General features: G+C 47.9%; 1 protein-coding gene across 2 annotated transcripts in view; it reads right to left on the reverse strand.

The window, feature by feature from the left end:
• Window positions 1-21,395, reverse strand: part of LOC138583200 (galectin-3-binding protein-like) — a 137,406-nt gene that overhangs the window by 104,606 nt on the left and 11,405 nt on the right. Inside the window, exon 1 of one of the 2 annotated variants that reach the window (XM_069655226.1) lies at window positions 432-524. The exons of the other annotated variant lie outside the window; for it this stretch is intronic. Coding sequence (XP_069511327.1) covers window positions 432-509 — 78 coding nt within the window. The 5' untranslated portion in view covers window positions 510-524. Of the gene's footprint in view, window positions 1-431; window positions 525-21,395 lie in introns of those variants that run through there. 2 annotated transcript variants of the gene reach the window in all.

Below are 21,395 nucleotides of genomic sequence, written 5' to 3' on the forward strand. Positions count from 1 at the left end.
CATCCCAGCCTGGGGAGCTTTCAAACCTTAGAACACTGCGGACCAAGTTGGTGGCTCACATAATCGGTTAGAATACACTGTAACTTGTGCCTGCCACGTTTGATAACAGTGTGGCAGTATGTATAACCGAGGCAAAGAGTCCCCAGAGGCAGAAACCATCTCTGAAAGGAGTGGCTTGCACACACCACGCCCCAAGGCCCACCTGGACCCCCAATAGGGAAACACAAAAGTGGCTTCCCGTGATAACTACCAACTGCAAGCACCAGGAGTCTATGTAGATTTCACTTTATAAATAGCGGCAAAAATAAGTATCATAGGTACAGAAGTCTCGGTTTTGAGTCATTCGCGCCACACTATTTAATAGGACATGTGTATTATGCAAATGAACTGGCAACAGTCAAACAGGACAGGTTGCAATAGCTGGCATTCACCTCCACAAAGGGAGGGCCTTCTGCCCCCACGCACACGAAGGAGAAGAAGTACCACGATGCTGGTGCGGCTGCAGTCATAGCTGTGTGAAACCATTGGCCCCATGGCCTTGTGTTGGGCCCTCTGAACAAGCCTTCAAAGGTCGGGGATGGACGTTTGTACCTCGCTGTTCCGGAGACTATGGCAGCTTCCGGCCCTTCCTTTCCCTTCTCCCCACTTTTACTGAGTTGCATTCCTTGTTCTGTATATATAGGAGTATAGTATGATTTAGCACCTCTAAAATTCCCACTTTTCTTATGGAGACAATGACATCACAGGAAAATACAAACATACATTGTTGGCACCACTGAAGCATTCGGAAATACACAACCCATCAAACAGCACAACATGGAACGATGTTCAAATGTTATCATTCTGAATGCTAAGTAAACACCAAATTCAATTACCTAAATTCACAGAAGGTAATCACGCACAGCTGGTAGGCAACATTTGCCCCTGCTCTGTAGCAGCACCCTGGGCAATACATTTGTTTTCCTGCAGTGCAAGTTGAACACTGAATGACATATAGACTAATAGCCCCCTCAGTCTGATAGGCAGATGCTGTGTGATTGTGTTACACTCTGCCACTTGCCTTCACTTGTGGGTCACCTAAGGGTTGTCCCGGCCAGAGTGCAGGACAGAGTCACATAGCTGTCAGGTCAGTGGATTGGTCTGAGCCCAATCAAAGTAATCACCTACCAGTCCACTGTACAGACACACTAATGTGTTGCATGCTTTGTCCTGCAGCCTGCCTTAGAGTCACATAAATTACCTGCCACTGTAAAAAGCAGTAGGATCTGTCACTGAAATCTGTAGGCGGTAGGACTGCTTCAAAAGCAGTAGCCTACTGCCTAAATCTGTAGGGTTGGCAAGTATGTGGAGAAACTCCATCCCTGCTCCCGAATCCCCTTATAGCAATAGGCCGCTGTGATTCACAAAGGATCGTTGCAGACCTGGGCTGTGCATAGTCCCATCACAACACATTGGTCCAGTAACTTTTGGGTGATGGTGCGTCGAGCTTAGAGTGTGCGTGCTGTGGAGGCTGCCATTCCCGCATAACTATCGGCCATGCACCCATCACATAGTCATGCTATGCATTGGGTTACAGCGGCCATGTTGGTGGAGGGCTGATGCCTGCTGAAATCAGAAGGCCCCTGTTTCTCCGCTAACATTTGGGAGGTGTTCAGCCAGGGACCGGCCATCAAACTCTCCTCTATATTAAATCTTGCTTCGCATTTCTACCCTTGAAAGCAGGGTCTGCAACCTGCAGCTCTCCAGATGTTTTGAACTATGACCCCCATGGTCCCACGCCGTTGACTGTGCTGGCTTGGACCAATGGTGGGCGTTGTAGTTTAAAACATTTGAAGATCCAAAGGTGGAAAAGAACCCCACAACTGCACATGGAATGCACTACAGGGCCCAATAAGGCATGCGCATGTTTGCATTTCCCCTGCACGAAGTAGGACCATGCAAAGACTGTGCTTTAAATGGGATGAGAAATCAAGGAGGAAGCTAATATAGGGGAAGTGTCTCCTAAGTCCTTGGCGTGGCCTAAAAAGTGATGGGCGTGGCCTACAGGGAGGACAGCTGACTTAGGCATGGTCTGCCTTCCACAAACATGAAATCACAAGACCCTGCAAATATGTATTTTGTGTCACGTTCTGCATGTTTGAAATACATCCCTCACAAGTCTGGTTTGTAAATAAATCACTGCCTCTCTCAGTATATACACAACTCAATTAATTCTGCAAGTGAATCACCTGAGAGAAAGCAGCAATGTGGGCAGGACCAGACCTAGAAATTGCAGAGCCCTGTGTTGTACAGGCCCCCATATTTGCAAATCTAGGGACATCAGTGGCATCAGAGAAAATGATGCCACAAAATGGGTCTGATACTCGAGGAGATCATGGCAAGTTACATTAAGGGAAGTTGACAGGAGTAAGCCAAGGAACAAATATTGTGTGATATCCAATCGTTTGCCGTGCTGTCGGCCCCAGTGTTTTTACACGTCTACGCTTTGAACGTGTGCTTTTCCCTGCGGCCGTTTTTGTCGACTTTTTTCTTTTGAACTGTGTTGTGTGTGTGTGTTTGGGTTAGGGATATGCATATGGTGGGTGGCTGGGTAATGTGGTTGGGAAGGGTTACAGGGTGAGTTCTAAAAAAAGAAAAATCTACGAAAATGCCTGCGGCAAAAACTGCATGTTGAAAGTGCAGACGTGTAAAACACTGGCAGTGAAAACACGTGGAACCTATCCAGGTGTGCAACGAAACCTACATTTCCAGGGCGGGGGCTAAGCTGGTGATGGGAGGGGCTTTTTCAGAAAGTGGGTGGGGCAAACTCAGAACTCCACCCCCACTGTTCTACCCCCAAGGTCTGGGGACCAACTATCAAATAGTACAATAGTACATTTTAAAGCACAATACGAAGAGGCAATGGAAGCCTTTCTACTTTGAAAGGTATTTCCAGGGCCACTTTTCGTTCCCAGTCCACCACTGCTTGTGTCCAGAGAGATGAAGTCGTTCCTGCACAAGCACAATATCAAGCAGATCAAAGTGAGCCTTGACCATCCACAAGCCAACGGACTTGTGGAAAGGAGAAATAGATTTATCATGGGAGCTCTGCAATTTGCAGCAGCCTCGAGAATGGACCCCTACAGAACAGCCAGAGAAGCCATTGCAGCGCTTCGACTGACCCCAAACGCTATCACACTTGTGTCACTGTTTCAAATGCCGAGGGGGAGGAGGGCTGCATCTACTCTAGTACCTCCGTGGTTATCAAAGGTGAGGCAAGATGACACAATCGACATGAAAGAGTTGGTGTGAAGGATTCAGAAGAACAAAGATCAGATGAGGGTCCTCAGTGATGCCCGTAGTGCAACTATGAGAACAGAGGTCAGTGAAGGGGATCTGGTGAAGATAAAGCTGCCCCACAAGGATCAAGGGACGGGGTCCAAGTACAGCCCACCAGTAAAGTGGCTAGCAAGGGAACCAACCACATGTGCACCAGAGATGATAGAAATGACCTGCGAAATACAAGGACTTTGAGATGGAGTAGGGCTGTGCTGCTCAACAGAGGGAGGTATGTAGAGCTGTAGCCTTGTGAGCTCTCGCCACTGTGAGATCTCGCAAGAATACACGCAGGATCTGTGTTCAGGGCACGAGAAGTAGCAGACTGCAGCGGGACCGTGGATGAGAGCGGAAGCTCGCCACGGCTCTCCTTCTGAAAGCTACATTGACTCAGGCACATTCCTACCATTCCCAGTGACAGTGTCTCACAGCAGTATTCAACTGCAAGACTATACCGTTCCCATTGGGACTTGTTCATTAATTGGTGCAGTTGCATCTGTGGTACTTAACAGCATAAAACCCTTTACACAGGGTTTCATTCAAGGCCACTACACTACACTTCCCCTAATAGAAACGTGCTTTGAAAATCAAGAAGATAGCTGCACGTTTTTGGTTTTGGCGCTTTGTGGGGTAAGCCATAAATATGCCAAAACATTGTTACTTTAAAGAAAGGAGAAAGAGGAGTTCGAGGCCTGACACTCAGCGATGAAATGGCCGAAACACCTGCTGGGCCTTCACCCTCTCGCTGACGTCTGCCGGCCTTCTGCTGTTGCTGGGGAGCTATGTGTCGCTCTGAAGTTTGAGCAAAATACATGCACAAAACTACATGGGCATTATATTTTGTTTTGTTTGCACCAGTGCTGTGTGTTAATTGTTAATTGAATGTATGTCGGACTATGTCCGCTGCGAAGCAATCTCTTATCAAGGCGAGCGGAAGCTGCAGTCATTTATTTCCCACCCGGTGATCGGCTGGACCCCCGCTGCACTGTCAGCACTCACGACTGTGCAATAGGGGGCAGGGAAGTGTTTCAGTGTGCCACCACGGCCGGAAACAGGCAAAGAGTTGGGGCCAATACAGTCTGTCAACCGCTGCTCCTGGCTCTTCAGAGCGGCGCTTGACAGAGGACAGAAAGTAGAGGGGCATGGTGATAAAGGAGGAGCATAACCCAGAGCAGGTTGCGAGTTAGGGTGGCCACCGGGACAGAGAGCTCACAGGTCAAGTAGCAGCCCGGTGTAACGTCACTTTTTCCTATCTGTCAGAAAATCCTATCTTGCTGACTGAGCATGCATGCGCATGCTCAGTCAGTACTTAACCGATAGGATTTTTTGATAGCAGGAATGTGGTGTGCCTATGTTCGTGGGGCCCCACGGGTGCAGTTTCTGTAACTTGATGTGAGCCAGGCTCACTGAAATAACAGAACACGGTGAAGCCGTGTTAAGAGCTACTCGTAAACGGACGCAAACAGCACGAACCCAGCGGACTCAAGAAGATGAACGCAGCAGACACTGTGTTTCATAAAGTAGAAGTGTTGAAATTGCATAGCTCAGTGCTCTCTGCTGAGAACTGTGCTCATCCTCAGATCTGCCAAGTCTGGCCAAGCCAAGATCAGTCAGGGTCTTTAAGAAAAGCCCCTGCTGGGTTGCTACAAACCAAATGGCCTCACGCTGCCCCTGTGAAGGCGTGGGGTGGAGTGCACCGAAGCTGATGCCTTGCTTTCCCCTGAAAGCAGCGCTTAAAGGACACGCCCACCCTAATAATCATGCTCACCCCACCCTAGCATCTTCCAGCACCCCACTTAAACACCTATCGTGCACCTCAGCACAGAACACCACCCACCCTGGTTTGCTCCAGCTCTACAACCCACACCCTCAAGCTCACCTCAGCAATGAACTATCCAAGCACTCTTGCCTCCCAACACAACCCTAACTCACCGCAGCACATCAGCTCACGCCACCCAACCTCCCCACACCACCCACCCACACTACCTCAGCCTGCTTCCTCACCACCTGACCAACATCACCCCAGCCCCCCTTAACCCACCACCTTGCCCACTCCATCCACTCACCAAAGCTAAACTCTCTTACCTCATCCCACACATCCTTACCGCACCACTTTACCCAACATGCACAGACCCTAACTCACCACAGCCCACCACCCATTCACCTTACCTCACACAAACACACCCACGCCATGTCGTCCCAGCATGCTACCCACCCTGGTTTGGTTCAACACGTCAACCTGCACACCCAACAAAAACTTACCCCAGAACACCTCAAACGACCCATCCTACCTCATCCCCAGCACGGTATAGTCATTCCATCTTACTGCCTCCGATCGTAGCTTGACACAGCATACCTCCCAGCAACCCTCGATCGCCCCAGCACACGTCAACCATTCTAGATCACCCCAGCAGCCCATCCTTCCACACTAGATCACCCCAGCAGCTCATCCTTCCACACTAGATCACCGCAGTAGCCCAACCTCCAGTATATGCTCACCCTACTGCCCACCCTTTCACCCTACCTCACTGCAGCACTCCAAATGGCCATGAAACCTAACAGCACCCCCTTTACTCACCCACCCTAGCATGCCCTGGCCTGCCACTCATTAACACAGCCGAGCCCACCCAGAATCCCAAACTTTCAGTAGCCCCTCAGCCACCAACCAACCCTTGTTGACGCCAGCTCACCTACTTCACCCTAGCACCCCATTTTAGATCGTCTCGTCACCCTACCTACTCCCAAAACATACCTAGCCTAGTTTACCTTAGCACTGAAACCCACTCACTCTAGATCACCCCATTAGTGAATGCCAACCTTTCAGAGCACACCCCAGTCCTATGTTATGTTATGTTAGTTGGCATTTATATAGCGCTCTATATATCATTGGCATGATCTCAAAGCTCTGGTAGGTTGAACACCCTCGGGAACCGTAGTTCTGGTGAACAACTTACCTGCCTCAGCTTTGCCCTTCCTCCATCCATGTACCCTAGCACATGCCAGCCTAAAGCTCACCACACCTTACCCCACCCCACTTCACTTCATCCACCCAGCCAGCCTGTCCCAATGACCTCACCTCACCCTAAACCCTCACCCAGAACTCTAAGACCACCCACAATCACCCCACTAATACACCTAATTCCACCCAACCACCACCTCTCCTCAATCAAACCAACCCCCACTACCTCACATCACCCCATCTACAGCACCCACCCAACCATGTCACCTGCTCACCCAACCTCATCACATTAGCTCTCATCATCCAACATAATATCACTCCACCACCTCACTGACACCAGGACCCCTCCCACCTAGGCTAACAATAGCAACTATGCTTGAGGACCCTAGCTTACCCTAGCACAATACCCACCTACCCTAGCTCATCCAGGCGCAACAACCAATTTGTCATAGCTAGCCCCAGAACACCATAGTTCACCCAAACACCCCACTCACACACGCTAGGTCACCTCAAAGTAACACACCACCCACACAACCCAGCGTGCTCCAGCAACCCACCCAGAGCTCACCCAAGGAGTCCACCCACCCAAGCTCACCCAAGCATCTCAATAGCTCACCCACACTTGCTACCCCAAGATCACACCTAACCCTCTACCCACACTTCCTCACCTAGAATCCCCCCTGCTGGTTGCAGCATCACACCAACACACACACCTTAAGAACTCACCCAAGCTCACTCCCATACGTTAGCCCACCCCATACCCTAAGACACCCTGATCACTCCCAGCCCGGCTACATCACTGCAACACATGCGGCTCACCCCAGCACCCCAACCACCCTTGCGCCCCCTAGCAAACCCTAGCTCACCCCAGCAAACCTACCTCACCCCAGCACAACCTACCACACCCAGGAACCTTAGCTCAGCCAAACATTCACCCCAATGCAAATGCAATAAAAACAAGCACAACTCATTCAACATAGCTCATATCAGCAGCCCACCTATCCAACCACTGCCAAAGCACTCCAGAAAACATGAGTTCACCCCAGCGCCCCATTCTCCCCAGTCACACAACCTCCCTCACACCTCACCCGACCTCACACACCCCACCAAACTTCAACAAACCACTTTTCCGCATCCTACACAAGCTTACCCAACAATGTCACCCCGCCCTAGCTCCCCAGCAAAATACCGACCCACCCTAGCTCCCCGAAGCACGCCACCCATCTACCCTAACTAATCCCCGCACAATACATACCCACCATAGCTCCCTCCAGTACATAAACCTCCCGGCCTAGCTTGCCCTGGCACAATACTTATTGTAGCTCACGCAGGGCACCATAAGCTGCCTCAGCAAACCAATCCACACACCAATCCCAGCTTGCATCAGTACACTCCCGACCTTTCCTTTCTCCAGCTCACCACTCACCCACCCTAGCTCAAAACATAGCTCACCACAAAAAAAACATTCCACTCACCCTAACTCTTACTAGCATACAATCTACCCGTCCTAGCTCACCTGTGCAGTACAACCACCCTCCTCTAGCTCTTCGAAACACCCCCTGCACCCTAGATCACTCTAGCACAACATCACTATAGCACCCCATCTGTCAACTCAAGCTCACCAAAGCATCCCATCATCAAGCATCCTATCCACCATAAGCTCCCCCAACACGGCGCACATTTTAACTCATCTCAGCCCCTAGCCACTCACTATAACTCACCACAGCACCCACCCACCTAGCTCATCAGGTACAACATCCATGGATTGTAGATCACACCAGCAAAACGCCCCAGCCTAGCATGACACAGACTAGCATGCCAATCCTAATTCACCCCAGCAAACCATCCATCCTAGTTCACCCTAGCCCCACACCCTCCAGAGCTATTCCCACCAACCCCACCCACCTACCCAAAATTCACCTCATCATCCCACTGGACCTAAGCTCATACCAGCACACAGCATCTGAACAAGCTTACATAGCTTATCACAGCACATCACCCACCCACCCTAGGACACTAGAGCAAATAACAACATCACTGTGGCTCATCCAAGCACCACCCCAGCACAGCACCCACCCAGCCTAGCTCACCCCAGCAGCCCACCCACCCACATAAGCTCACCCGAGCTGTATAGCCAAGCACCCAATTACATCCCAATACAGGCTCCTCTCAAGACATCACATGCCCACTGCATCAATCAAGCAAACCCTAGCTCACACAAGCATCATATAGCTCACACAAGCATCCCCTCGCTCACACACACATCCCATAGCTCACACAAGCATCCCAAAGCACACACAAGCATCCCATAGCTCGACCGAGCACAACACATACCCAACTGAGCTAAAAGCAGCACACTTTAAGGGCCTCATTACAAGTTCAGTGGTACAGCAAAAAGTGGTAATTCCATTACTGCCAGCTTTTTGGGTGGTAGCAGAATTACCGCCATTTTTCACAAACCGCTGAATGATACATTTGGATATAAAGTGGAGGATTTCCCTCCAGCAACAAATCCGCCGGTGGTAAATCCACCACAAATTTCATGGATCCCTGTGCACTACACGCACAGGGAATTACACCACATTACCACCACTTGTAATCCCATGGTGCACTCAAGGGACCAAGTGGCGGTAATGGTAATGAAGAATAGGGGCCACTGAATGAACACCAAACATGTAATGAGGCCCTTTGTAGCCACATTAGCACAGCCCAGCAGCCCACTCACCACAGCGCTGCGCCCAAACTAGGTCATTGTAGGACCTCCTCCACCAACCCTAGCACCTCCAAGCACTCCACCCTCCACTCTAGCTTAGACCTGGCACCCAACATGCCCCAGATCAAGCCAGCACCTCAACCACCCCCAGCACAGCACTGACCCACCGCAGCTCACTCGCCACAATGTCCTCTCACCTAGGTCACCCCAGCATAGCCTCCACCAATCCTGGCACAACCCAGCACAGCACTGACCCAACTTCTGTTTACTGCGATAGTTAGCTCCGGACCATAGATACCAGAATGCATTTGGTGGGGTACCCACATAAGGGAGCACATAAAACATTGCACCAAAGATTGTCCAATGGTTAAGGCACAAGGTTAAGGTATTTAGGGCAGTAAACAGGCAGGGAACTGATGTGTGCTATTTCAGCGCCAGTAGACAGGGTGCAGCATAGATAGAACGCAAACTCTGGGTGCAATGAAGCGTGATGTTAATTAAGAATTGTTGTGACAGGCACTGGGCATCGTAACAATTGTAATAAATGTATCTGGAATTAATTAAGAAGAGTTGAGCATTGTGCACCCTGACATGATATGAATGCACGACCAGGTGGTTGCCCAGAGCTATCTTGCCCTGAAGAGGAAACTAAAAGTTATGCGCACATTGTTCATTATTTAACATTCAACAGGATTAGGTCATGATCCCGCCTCAAACACAGGCGAAGAACACAAAAGTATGCCAGTCAGGTAACACAAGGGTGTCCCCTCCAAAACATCTTTCTTTTTGCAGATACCCTGATTACTGGACAATTATCAACACACTTGTTCTGTGAACAAATCGTACAGTTTCTCCTCATTGTGTATGAAATGGTAGGACAAACCTATAATTTTAGCCAACCGCGCGTTGTATCCTGGAACTTGGAGTTCCATATTAAATTTGCCATATAATAAATACTACAAGCTCCAAAATGCAGAAGCCTGTAGCGCTATGTAAAGTGTGCAGTGGACCTCTGCTGCACCAGTCTGTGCAGTCCTGTCCACATTGGCCTCTTGGTGGCCCCCACACCTAACACCTAGTAGTGAGCCCCCGACCAGCCATGGAGATTCACCGGCTTAGGGGGAAGGGATGCAGTCAGCTCCAAGAGGAAGGGGCGCCTGGCAAATGGGAGAGTGTGATAAAAGGGAGGGCATCCTGGGGTGAAGAGGATGGCAGGAGGCAGAAGGACATTGGCCGAATACTGGGGCATGGTGTGAGGGGCTGTCCAGAGACAAGGCTGGATAGTGGGAGGCAGAGAAATTCTTCTATGCGCAGGTTTGGGGAGTAGTAGCCCTCTTTGTTTGCTGACTTGAACGGTGAAAGGTGTAGAGTCCTGAGTAGTACTGCTGCTGCCTTTCCAGGTAAGTTTGTTCTTAAATAACTTACTGTTAAAGATATTGCTCCACACTTCAGGAACTGCGCCACACTGAGTACTGGCGAGAAAGTGGTATTTATTGGATTGCCCTTTATGGATGACACGTGTTTCGACACACCCGTGTCTTTTTCAAATCAGGGCTATTAGCAAAGCTACAACAACATATATATATTGTTCATGTGATAAAATTCACAGAGTAAGCATATATTTGAGGGCAACATGTAAAATAAAACAAATATAGGAAAAAGGTCATAATAAAAAGAAATAATCATGGTGTGGTGTAATCACAGAGAAATAAGGAGGGGGGAGAGGAGAGGAGGATGACGGTAAGTACAAGAAAAAACACAGTATGGAAAAAGAAATAGAATAAACACGTTAATAAATGCTTTAAATCAAATGTGTAGCTCATAAAACAAATTATCATTTGTCCTTTGAAGATAAGTTATAAAGAGTTTCGCCCTTCGGGGCCTTACCTATATTCCAAATCTAGATTTTCCAATTTAATGAAACAAACAGTCACAGGATTAATCCCCCTATTGAAAATGGTGCCAAAAATCCCGAGTTAACCAGCAGTTGCAAAGCATGTAAATTTCCTGTTAGTGTCATATATTATGTGTAAATAAGTAGTGATGTTTCATCTATTAAGGGTAGTCAAACAATTACCAATTGAAGTAAGTGCACATAATGATTAAAAAATGGACAAGGTACTTGACTGGTAAATACTGCAATCGTGCAAAGAAAAAGCAACGGTTGCAACAGCGCTATAGTTGCGCTCGTAGCCTAAATACTGATTCAAAGAACGGACACGGCGAGGTGAATGCTTCCGATAAAGCCGTGTGGTGTACAGCACTATGGATTGTGCTGGTGCACATAATATCAAAGTATAAGCGCTATGATTGTGCTCGTGACATAAACGCCGGTTTTTAGACAAACACAGCAAGGATACAGCCGTGCGGTACACATCGCTAACAATTGCGCTCGTGCACAATATCAGGGTGCAGGGTTGAAGTGCCCGTTTACCTTCGAGAAATAAATTGACCTGGAGCTTACCTCCAAGTCGCACACAATCTCCTGTCGTCTGGATAAGTCTGTGAACCGCTAGTCCTGAGTTTACAGGGGTTGTCTAGGCAACCGTAGTCCTACAACTATTTCTATTAGGTCCCATACACAGGTCAGGCAAAATAATGAGCGCCATGTTTTGGGCTTGTTCACAATACTGTCGCTAAAGCACATAAGTGATGGAATGTTAGGCAACAGTCCCACGGGTTTGCAAGATAAGTATATTATTTTAAAAAGATTTAAAAAAATGTTACCTTATTTGTATGCATCAATTGCTCTATAAAGCAATGGGTATGTGCTTAGGTAGTAACATTGATGGTCACGAATGAAGCAAGGAAAATATATGTATAATACATGGCCAAATGGCTAGTAACAGCTATAATGCTGGTAATGGATGCAGGTCCCCATAGGGGGAATGTAGTGGGGAAAAATGGACACATCCCTGGTTACATTACCCAAATGTGAATATTCCAAAATATCTATCACACACAGTTTGGACCTGCATGTGTCTAATCAATGGTGAATATGATGCCAAATCCAAGTTGGTTATACTGAAAAATATATAATAAAAAAACTGAATAAAAAATATTCAGTGAAGAAACGTTGTTAAAGGGACGTTATGGTTCCAAGTAAAACCGAAAAACCCTTGAAATTCGCCAGTTATGGTAAGCTAAGCAACCATAACTCTCGCCACCACCGTGCACTGCTAAGCCTAACACCCAGGACACCAAAGATGACATCACAAATGCCATTGATGACATCACTGATGGCATCACATGTCTGACGCCCCCTTTTTTCCTTTCCTGACATATGTAGGCCACCTGATTTTCTTCAGTAACAGTCAGGAACTAAAAATTGTAAATGTACTATATATGTAGACTTATCCTTCAAGTATGTTTTTACAATAATTCCCTTATGGTCCATTCATATCATATGAAACATATGCATAGGGGAAGGCACAACCTTGAAAGACAGCAATCCTTTTTGTGCATTAAAATTATCAGTCGAGTTATCAGCACTTTCTGATAGTTTTGATGTTTTTTTATTACTGTACTTTCCCTGTATATGCTCATATTTTTATATGTTGTACTCACACTATTTTCCTTAGGGTCCAGACAAATCATGTGATAAATAGAGATAAGTAACAGCTTTGAAACAGAGCAATAATTTCTCTGCATAAAGGTAATCAGTTAGGTTATGAACACTTTCTGCTACTATTTTTTTTTCTTACTTCAATTCCCTTGTATATATTCATATTTGTATGTGGTGTTGTCTCTTTGTGATTTGTCTATAATAATGCAATTATGTAGTAAGTGGGTTTTATTATCTACTTATCACAAGTTTCACTGTACGCAAAACTCTAATATTGCACCTCCATCATGTATGCTGCACACAATGCCTATGTTTCTACATGAGTACCTTAGTATACTGGATTGAAGTTTATAATAGAATGCTATTTATATCAATGCATAGCTGAATGCACTGATTAGCACTTGATATTTATTCCAATAATCTTTGACACTTTTTTTTATTAACATTACACTAAGAATCCCTTGTACAGACTTTTCATGAAAGGTAGATGCACATGTGATGTCATCAATGACATTTGTGATGTCATCTTTGATGTCCTGGGTGTTAGGCTTAGAAGTGCACGGTGGTGGTGCGAGTTATGGTTGCTTAGCTTACCATAACTGGCGAATTTCAAGGGTTTTTCGGTGTTACTTGGAACCATAACGTCCCGTTAACAATGTTTTTTCACTGAATTTCATAGGTTTTAGTAGCGCAACTTAACCATAACATCCCTTTAACAACGTTTTTTCACTGAATTGCATAGGTTTTTAGTAGCGCAACTTAACTATAACGTCCCTTTACCAACGTTTTTTCACTGAATTTCATAGCTTTTTAATGCCGCAACTACCATAACGTCCCTTTAACAAAGTTTTTTCCCTGAATTTCATTGGTTTCTATTAGTGCAACTTTACCATAACGTCCCTTTAACAAAGTTTTTTCATTGATTTTCATAGTTTTTTATTAGTGCAACGTAACCATAACGTCCTTTTCAATGGATGAAGACCACTAGCATCCTAGGTTCTCAAAGTGGGAACCGGGGGTTAAAAAAAGATGTTTCTTCCCAAACCGGAACGTCTGCGGCGTCCCGGTGTAGGTAGGAAAATCTTTTACCAAGATGGACACCATGGAAAGGGAAGGCGGGGTGTATAAAGAGAACACAACAGGACATGGGTAGGGGGGACCAGGAGGGAGACACGGGGTATGAGAGGTGGGTGGGGGTTAACAGCTGAGAGACACGAGGCATGAGCGGGGGGTGGGGGGTAACAGGAGGGAGACACGGGGCATGAGTGAGGGGTGGTGGGCAACAGCAGGGAGACATGGGGCATGAGCAGGGGTTGGGGGGCAACAGCAGGGAGACACGGGGCATGAGCGGAGGGTGGGGGGAACACGAGGGAGACACGGGGGATGAAAGGGTGTTGGGGGGTAACAGAAGAGAGACATGGGGCATGAGCGGGGGTGGGGACAACAGGAGGGAGACACGGGGCATGACCGGGGGGTGGGGGGCAATAGGAGAGAGACACGGGGCATGAGAGGGGGGTGGGGGGTAACAGGAGAGAGACACAGGGCATGAGTGGGGGTGGGGGGGTAATAGCAGGGAGACATGGGGCATGAGCGGTGGATGGGGGCAACAGCAGGGAGACATGGGGCATGAGCGGGGGGTGGGGGGCAACAGCAGGGAGACACGGGGCATGAGCGGGGGGTAACAGGAGAGAGACACAGGGCATGAGCAGGTGGTGGGGGCAACAGCATGGAGACACGGAGCATGAGCGGGGGTGGGGGGCAACAGCAAGGAGACACGGGGCATGATCTGGAGGTGGGGGAACATGAGGGAGACACGGGGCATGAGAGGGGGTGGGGGGTAACAGGAGAGAGACACGGGGCATGAGCGGGGGGTGGGGGCAACAGCAGGGAGACACAGGGCATGACTGGTAGGTGGGAGGCAACAGCAGAGAGACACAGGGCATGAGAGGGGGGTGGGGGGTAACAGGAGAGAGACACGGGGCATGAGCGGGGGGTGGGGGGTAACAGGAGACAGACACGGGGCATGACCGGGGGGTGGGAGGCAACAGGGAGACACGGGGCATGACCGGGGGTGGGGGGTAACAGGGGAGAGACACGGGCATGAGCGGGGGTGGGGGGCAACAGCAGGGAGACACGGGGCATGACCGGGGGGTGGGGGGCAACAGGAGAGACACAGGGCATGAGAGGGGGATGGGGGTAACAGGAGAGAGATACAGGGCATGAGAGGGGGGTAGGGGGTAACAGGAGAGAGACACTGGGCATGAGTGGGGGTGGGGGCAACAGGAAGAAGACATGGGGCATCAGTGGGGGTGGGGGGCAACAGCAGGGAGACACGGGGCATGAGCAGGGGGAACACAAGGGAGACACGGGGCATGAGTGAGGGGTGGGGGGGTAACAGGAGAGAGACACGGGGCATGAGCGGTGGTGGGGGCAACATCAGGGTGACATGGGGCATGAGCGGAGGGTGGGGGGCAACAGCAGAGAGACACGGGGCATGAGCGGGGGGTGGGAGAAACACGAGGGAGACACGGGGCATGAGAGGGGGGTGGGGGGCAACAGCAGGGAGACACAGGGCATAAGCGGGGGGTGAGGGGAACACGACGGAGACACAGGGCATGAGAGGGGGTGGGGGTAACAGGAGAGAGACACGGGGCATGACCGGGGGGTGGGGGCAACAGGAGAATGACACGGGGCATGAGAGGGGGGTGGGGGGTAACAGGAGAGAGCCACAGGGCATGAGAGGGGAGTGGGGGGTAAGAGGAGAAAGACACGGGGCATGAGCGGGGGGTGGGGGCAACAGCAGGAAGACACGGGGCATGAGCGGGGGGTGGGGGGAACAAGAGGGAGACACAGGCATGAGCGGGGGTGGGGGGCAACAAGAGGGAGACACGATGCATGAGCGGGGGGTGGGTAACAGGAGAGAGACACGGGGCATGAGCGGAGGGTGGGGGGAACACGAGCACGAGGGAGACACAGGGCATGAGCGGGGTTGGGGGCAACAGCAGGGAGACACGGGGCATGAGCGGGGGGTGGGGGGATCACGAGGGAGACACGGGGCATGAGCGGGGCTGGGGGGTAACAGGAGAGAGACACGGGGCATGAGCGGGGGGTGGGGGGCAACAGGAGGGAGACACGGGGCATGAGCAGGGGGTGGGGGGCTACAACAGGGAGACACAGGGCATGAGCGGGGGTGGGGGGTAACAGGAGAGAGACACGGGTCATAAGCGGGGGGTGGGGGAACAGGAGGGAGACACGGGGCATGAGCGGGGGTGGGGGGAACAGGGGAGACACGGGGTATGACCAGGGGGTGAGGGGAAACAAGAGAGAGACACGGGCATGAGCGGGGGGTATGGGGGTACAGGGGGGGAGACAGGGTAATGAGCGGGGGATGGGGGAAACAAGAGAGAGACACGGATAATGAGCGGGGGTGGGGGGAACACGAGGGAGACACGGGCATGAGGAGGGTGATGGGGGTACAGGAGGGAGACATGGGTAATGCGCGGGTTTGGGGGGATACAGGAGGGAGACACGGGTAATGAGCGGGGGTGGGGGGAACGGGATATCCGCTCCTCGGTCCTCCGCAGGCCACCATGTACCGATGGCATGTCTCCTGCAAGTCTGCAGCAGCCCGGGATGTTCAGGAAGTGTTATCCACATGAACCTCACACAGCCCCATTGGAGGCCCCGCTGTCCTCTGATCTTATTGCATCGGAATTTTCCCTTGTTACGTTGTGATAATCACTTGTGAAGTCTGAAGTCACCGCAGAGCTTGACACAGATGCCAATATACGAACAATAAACTAAGATGGCGGGCGTCTCTGAAAAGAAGACGCACTGCACGCTTTACTACAGCCAATGGGAGCGCACGTCAGATGTCCACAGACATCACGCAAGTCGCTTGCCCAATCCCAGTCCTGTCCGCGGAGCGAACAGGGAAGTGTGTCCGCGAAGCGGACACCGATATCACTAATTTTTTTCACTTACATTTTTGTCTTTTTTGTCTTTTTTAAAAAAAACTACTGGACGGATTTACACCAAATTAAAAAAAGCACACTTTTGGGACCAAGCCGCCGCTCCTGCTGCAAATTTGGTGTAAATCCGTCCAGCGGTTTGGGTTGTAGGCGTGAACAAAGTTTTTTCCCATTATGTCTATGGTTTTGGGACCCCCCCTATAACTTTGCCCCCCCCCCTGGACCAAACCTCACCAAAATTCAGAGTGGCCCATATACTTTTTTTGCAAAGTTTGGTGAGGATTCTTCCAGGGGGAGCGAAGTTATAAGCCGCCCAAAAAGTGCTCTTCCTATGGAAACAGCAACTTAACCATAACTACATGGCCACTACCGTGGCCATGTAATATATCTATATTTGTGATGTCATCTTTGATGTCCTGGGTGTTAGTGTTGGCAGTGCACGGTGGCGCGAGTTATGGTTGCTTATCTTACCATAACTGCCGAATTTCTGGGGTTTTTCGGTTTTACTTTGAACCATAACGTCCCTTTAACAAAGTTTTTTTACTGAATTTGATAGGTTTTTCGTAGCGCAACTTAACCATAACGTCCCTTTTAACAATGTTTTTTCATTGAATTTCATAGGTTTTTATTAGCGCAACTTAACCATAATGTCCCTTTAACAAAGTTTTTTTACTGAATTTCATGTTTTTAGTAGCACAACTTAACCATAATATCCCTGACTTTATATACATGTAACATAGAACATACTGAACCCCTAGCTAGTGATTTAGATGTCCGCGGACTACCGCCATGTCCGCGGACATATCGAAAATCTGAGCGTGGTGAATGTAAATTTAAATAGTGTGCCCCATTTCCCCTTTGAGGTTGGCTCTGAAAAGAGCTGTTTTTTTGTTTTTTTGCAGATGCTTGACAGACACCTGTTATTTTGTATTTTTTTTTTCTTACAATAAACAGCATTACTGGAATCAATATTCTCATTATTACAGAAGAACATACCAGCTCTAAGTATGAAGGCACACATGCCTCGTTTTATTACACATCTAGCATTGTTTTGCTGAAGACAAAAAACTGAACTATTGTCCCATATTGCCCTCTGTACTAATCCAGAAAAAATTACTTTGGCATTTGGAAGGATGTTCATTACTGCTTGAACCAAGTGTTCCAAATCTGCCAACAAAGTAGGGGCACTGACATAGCCCAAATGGAAAGCACCATAGTGCAAAACTACCACATGGGGACTGTTCATCCTGCCCATATCTTCACAAACTTGTACAATTCCCTGTACATTGCAATCAGGCACAGTGCTCCACACCACCTCCACTCCTTTAACATCAAAATTCTTTGCAACATGCCTGCATTGAGCATACTGTTGTAAACCATGCACAAACATATCTCCAAGCAGCAACACCCTGACTTTCTCCACCTCTGCCATCTTCACTATACACAGTCTCTTTGAACACAAATCCACAACCTCAACATCTGATTGGCTGATCCCTACAGTCTTCTTTCCATGCTGGATTTGCTGGAAAACCCTGGATGTAGCACGCCCTGTCCGCGTACCGCGTAACTCTTAGACAGCCCTTCTACCATTTACACTGCACTCTCTGTGCCATTCCCTCATTGGATACAGCTAAGCAGGCACACAATACGGAGAACGTCCTCAGAACACACCCGATTTTCTTTATTTTCGAACATTTCAGGACACTGCGAGTGTTCTTAGAACACATTCAACTTGCCAGCAAACAATACGGACAACGTCCTCAGAACACCCCCATTTTCTTTATGTACGAACATTTCAGGACACCGCGAGTGTTCTTAAAACACTTTCAACTTGACACCGAATCCATTCTGTTTATTTACGAACATTTCAGAACAGCCGTGTTGTCCGCAGAAAAATCGAACACAACAAAAGCGTCTAGCACATAAAAAAAACAGAACATTGAACCTATCTCATACTCCCCCACCCTCCCCAAACACTCTTGGACACCAACACACTCCATTAAATTCAATTTTTAATCCAAGTTTCACCACGCTGTCCGCGGTCGTCGGCGAATACAAGATGGCTGGCGCCACAAAAAATCTGAGGCGCTCCACGCCCCACGCTGTCCAATCAGCGAACACGTCGCATGTTCGCGGACATCACACAAGCTGCCTGGCCAATCAGGGCACTGTCCGCGGAGCAAACCGGGAAGTCCGTCCGCGAAGCGAACGGAGATATCACAAATTTTTTTGCCTTACATTTTGGTCATTTAAAAAAAAACTACTGGACAGATTTACACCAAATTTGCAAAAGCACACTTTCGGGAGCAAGCCCCCGCTCCTGCCGCAAATTTGGTGTAAATCCGTCCAGCGGTTTGGGCTGTAGGCGTGCGCAAAGTTTTTTCCCATTATGTCTATGGGAAAAAACAAAGGTTTTGTGACCACCCCTATAACTTTGCCCCCCATGGACCAAACCGCTCCAAACTTTGCAAACAAATTTGGCGTGGGCCATATACCTTTTTTGCACAGTTTGGTGAGGATTCGTCCAGAGGGAGTGAAGTTATAAGCCACCCAAAAAATGCTCTTCCTATGGAAACACCAACATAACTACATGGACGCTACTGCGTCCATGTAATATATATATATATATATATATATATATATATATATATATATATATATATATATATATATATATATATATATATATATATATATAATACAATATCGAGTATTAGTACATATTACATGTCAGTGAAAACATTTGAATTTTTAAAGAAAATACGCCATCTCATGGTCTTGATTCAGGCCAAACTCTGTTGTTCTAAATTTGCAAATGATGCGGGCTTCCATCTGGCGTAGGAGGACTTCTCTATTTCCACCTCTCTCACCCAGAGAAGCCTGTCTGAGTCCAATAAATCTCACATTCATTTTATCATCCAATTGATGATTCATTTGCCAATGTTAGGCAAGTGGTAATGTTGAATCAAGAGAGGTGGAAATAGAGAAGTCCTCCTACGCCAGATGGAAGCCCGCATCATTTGCAAATTCTCATTTGGATAATGTAACCAGGGATGTGTCCATTTTTCCCCACTACATCCCCCTTATGGGGACCCGCATCCATTACCAGCATTATAGCTGTTACTAGCCATTTGGCCATGTATTATACATATATTTTCCCTGCTTCATTCGTGACCATCGATGTTACTATCTAAGCACATACCCATTGCTTTATAGAGCAATTGATGCATACAAATAAGGTAAAAAAATGTTTTATATTTTTTAAATAATATACTTATCTTGCAAACCCGTGGGACTGTTGCCTAACATTCCATCACTAATGAGCTTTAGCGACAGTATTGTGAACGAGCCCAAAACATGGCACTCATTATTTTGCCTGACTTTGTGTATGGGACCTAATAGAAATAGTTGTAGGACTAGGGTTGCCTAGACAACCCCTGTAAACTCAGGACTAGCGGTTCACAGACTTATCCAGACAACAGGAGATTGTGTGCGACTCGGAGGTAAGCTCCAGGTTAATTTATTTTTCTAAGGTAAACGGGCACTTCAACCCTGCACCCTGATATTGTGCACGAGCGCAATTGTTAGCGCTGTGTACCGCACGGCTGTATCCTTGCTGTGTTTGTCTAAAAACCGGCGTTTATGTCACAAGCACAATCATGGCGCTTATACTTTGATATTATGTGCACCAGCACAATCCATAGTGCTGTACACCACACGGCTTTATCGGAAGCATTCACCTCGCTGTGTCCGTTCTTTAAATCAGTGTTTAGGCTACGAGCGCAACTATAGCGATGTTGCAACCGTTGCTTTTTCTTTGCACGTTTGCAGTATTTACCAGTCAAGTACCTTGTCCATTTTTTAATCATTATGTGCACTTACTTCAATTGCTAATTGTTTGACTACCCTTAATAGATGAAACATCACTACTCATTTACACATAATCTATGACACTAAAAGGAAATTTACATGCTTTGCAATTGCTGGTTAACTCGGGATTTTTGGCACCATTTTCAACAGGGGGATTTATCCTGTGACTGTTTGTTTCATTAAATTGAAAAATCTAGATTTGGAATATAGGTAAGGCCCCAAAGAGCGAAACTCTTTATAGCTTATCTTCAAAGGACAAATGATCATTTGTTTTATGAGCTACACATTTGATTTAAAGCATTTATTAACGTGTTTATTCTATTTCTTTTTCCATACTGTGTTTTTTCTTGTACTTACCGTCATCCTCCTCTCCTCTCCCCCCTCCTTATTTCTCTGTGATTACACCACACCATGATTATTTCTTTTTATTATGACCTTTTTCCTATATTTGTTTTATTTTACATGTTGCCCTCAAATATATGCTTACTCTGTGAATATTATCACATGAACAATATATATATGTTGTTGTAGCTTTGCTAATAGCCCTGATTTGAAAAAGACACGGGTGTGTCGAAACACGTGTCATCCATAAAGGGCAATCCAATAAATACCACTTTCTCGCCAGTATTCAGTGTGGCGCAGTTCCTGAAGAGTGGAGCAATATCTTTAACTGCATTCTCAAGGGGTTGGGGTCAAAAGCCCCTTTTCAGCCCCACACCAACTGCGACATTTGTTTGAATTGCAATAATAGCCTGGAGCACGGAAACGTCTTTAGTTGGCACAAAACTCAACCCCAGACTTGTGGTATAGCCTTAAACAACTTACATTTGCTTTTGTTTCCCATTTTGCTTACTTATGGCAACTTATTCAAAAGTCACTTCCATGGTTGGAATTGTGCTGTAGAAAGACCAGGGCATATTGCCTCTGTGATGTGTGTCCCCACCACCCGCCCCCCAGCCCCTCTTTCCCCGCAGGAAGCTCTTTTTACTGTGACCATAAGAT

This window comes from Ambystoma mexicanum, chromosome 3q (genome assembly GCF_040938575.1).
Source record: "Ambystoma mexicanum isolate Mex_15411 chromosome 3q, UKY_AmexF1_1, whole genome shotgun sequence".
Classification (NCBI taxonomy): domain Eukaryota; kingdom Metazoa; phylum Chordata; class Amphibia; order Caudata; family Ambystomatidae; genus Ambystoma; species Ambystoma mexicanum.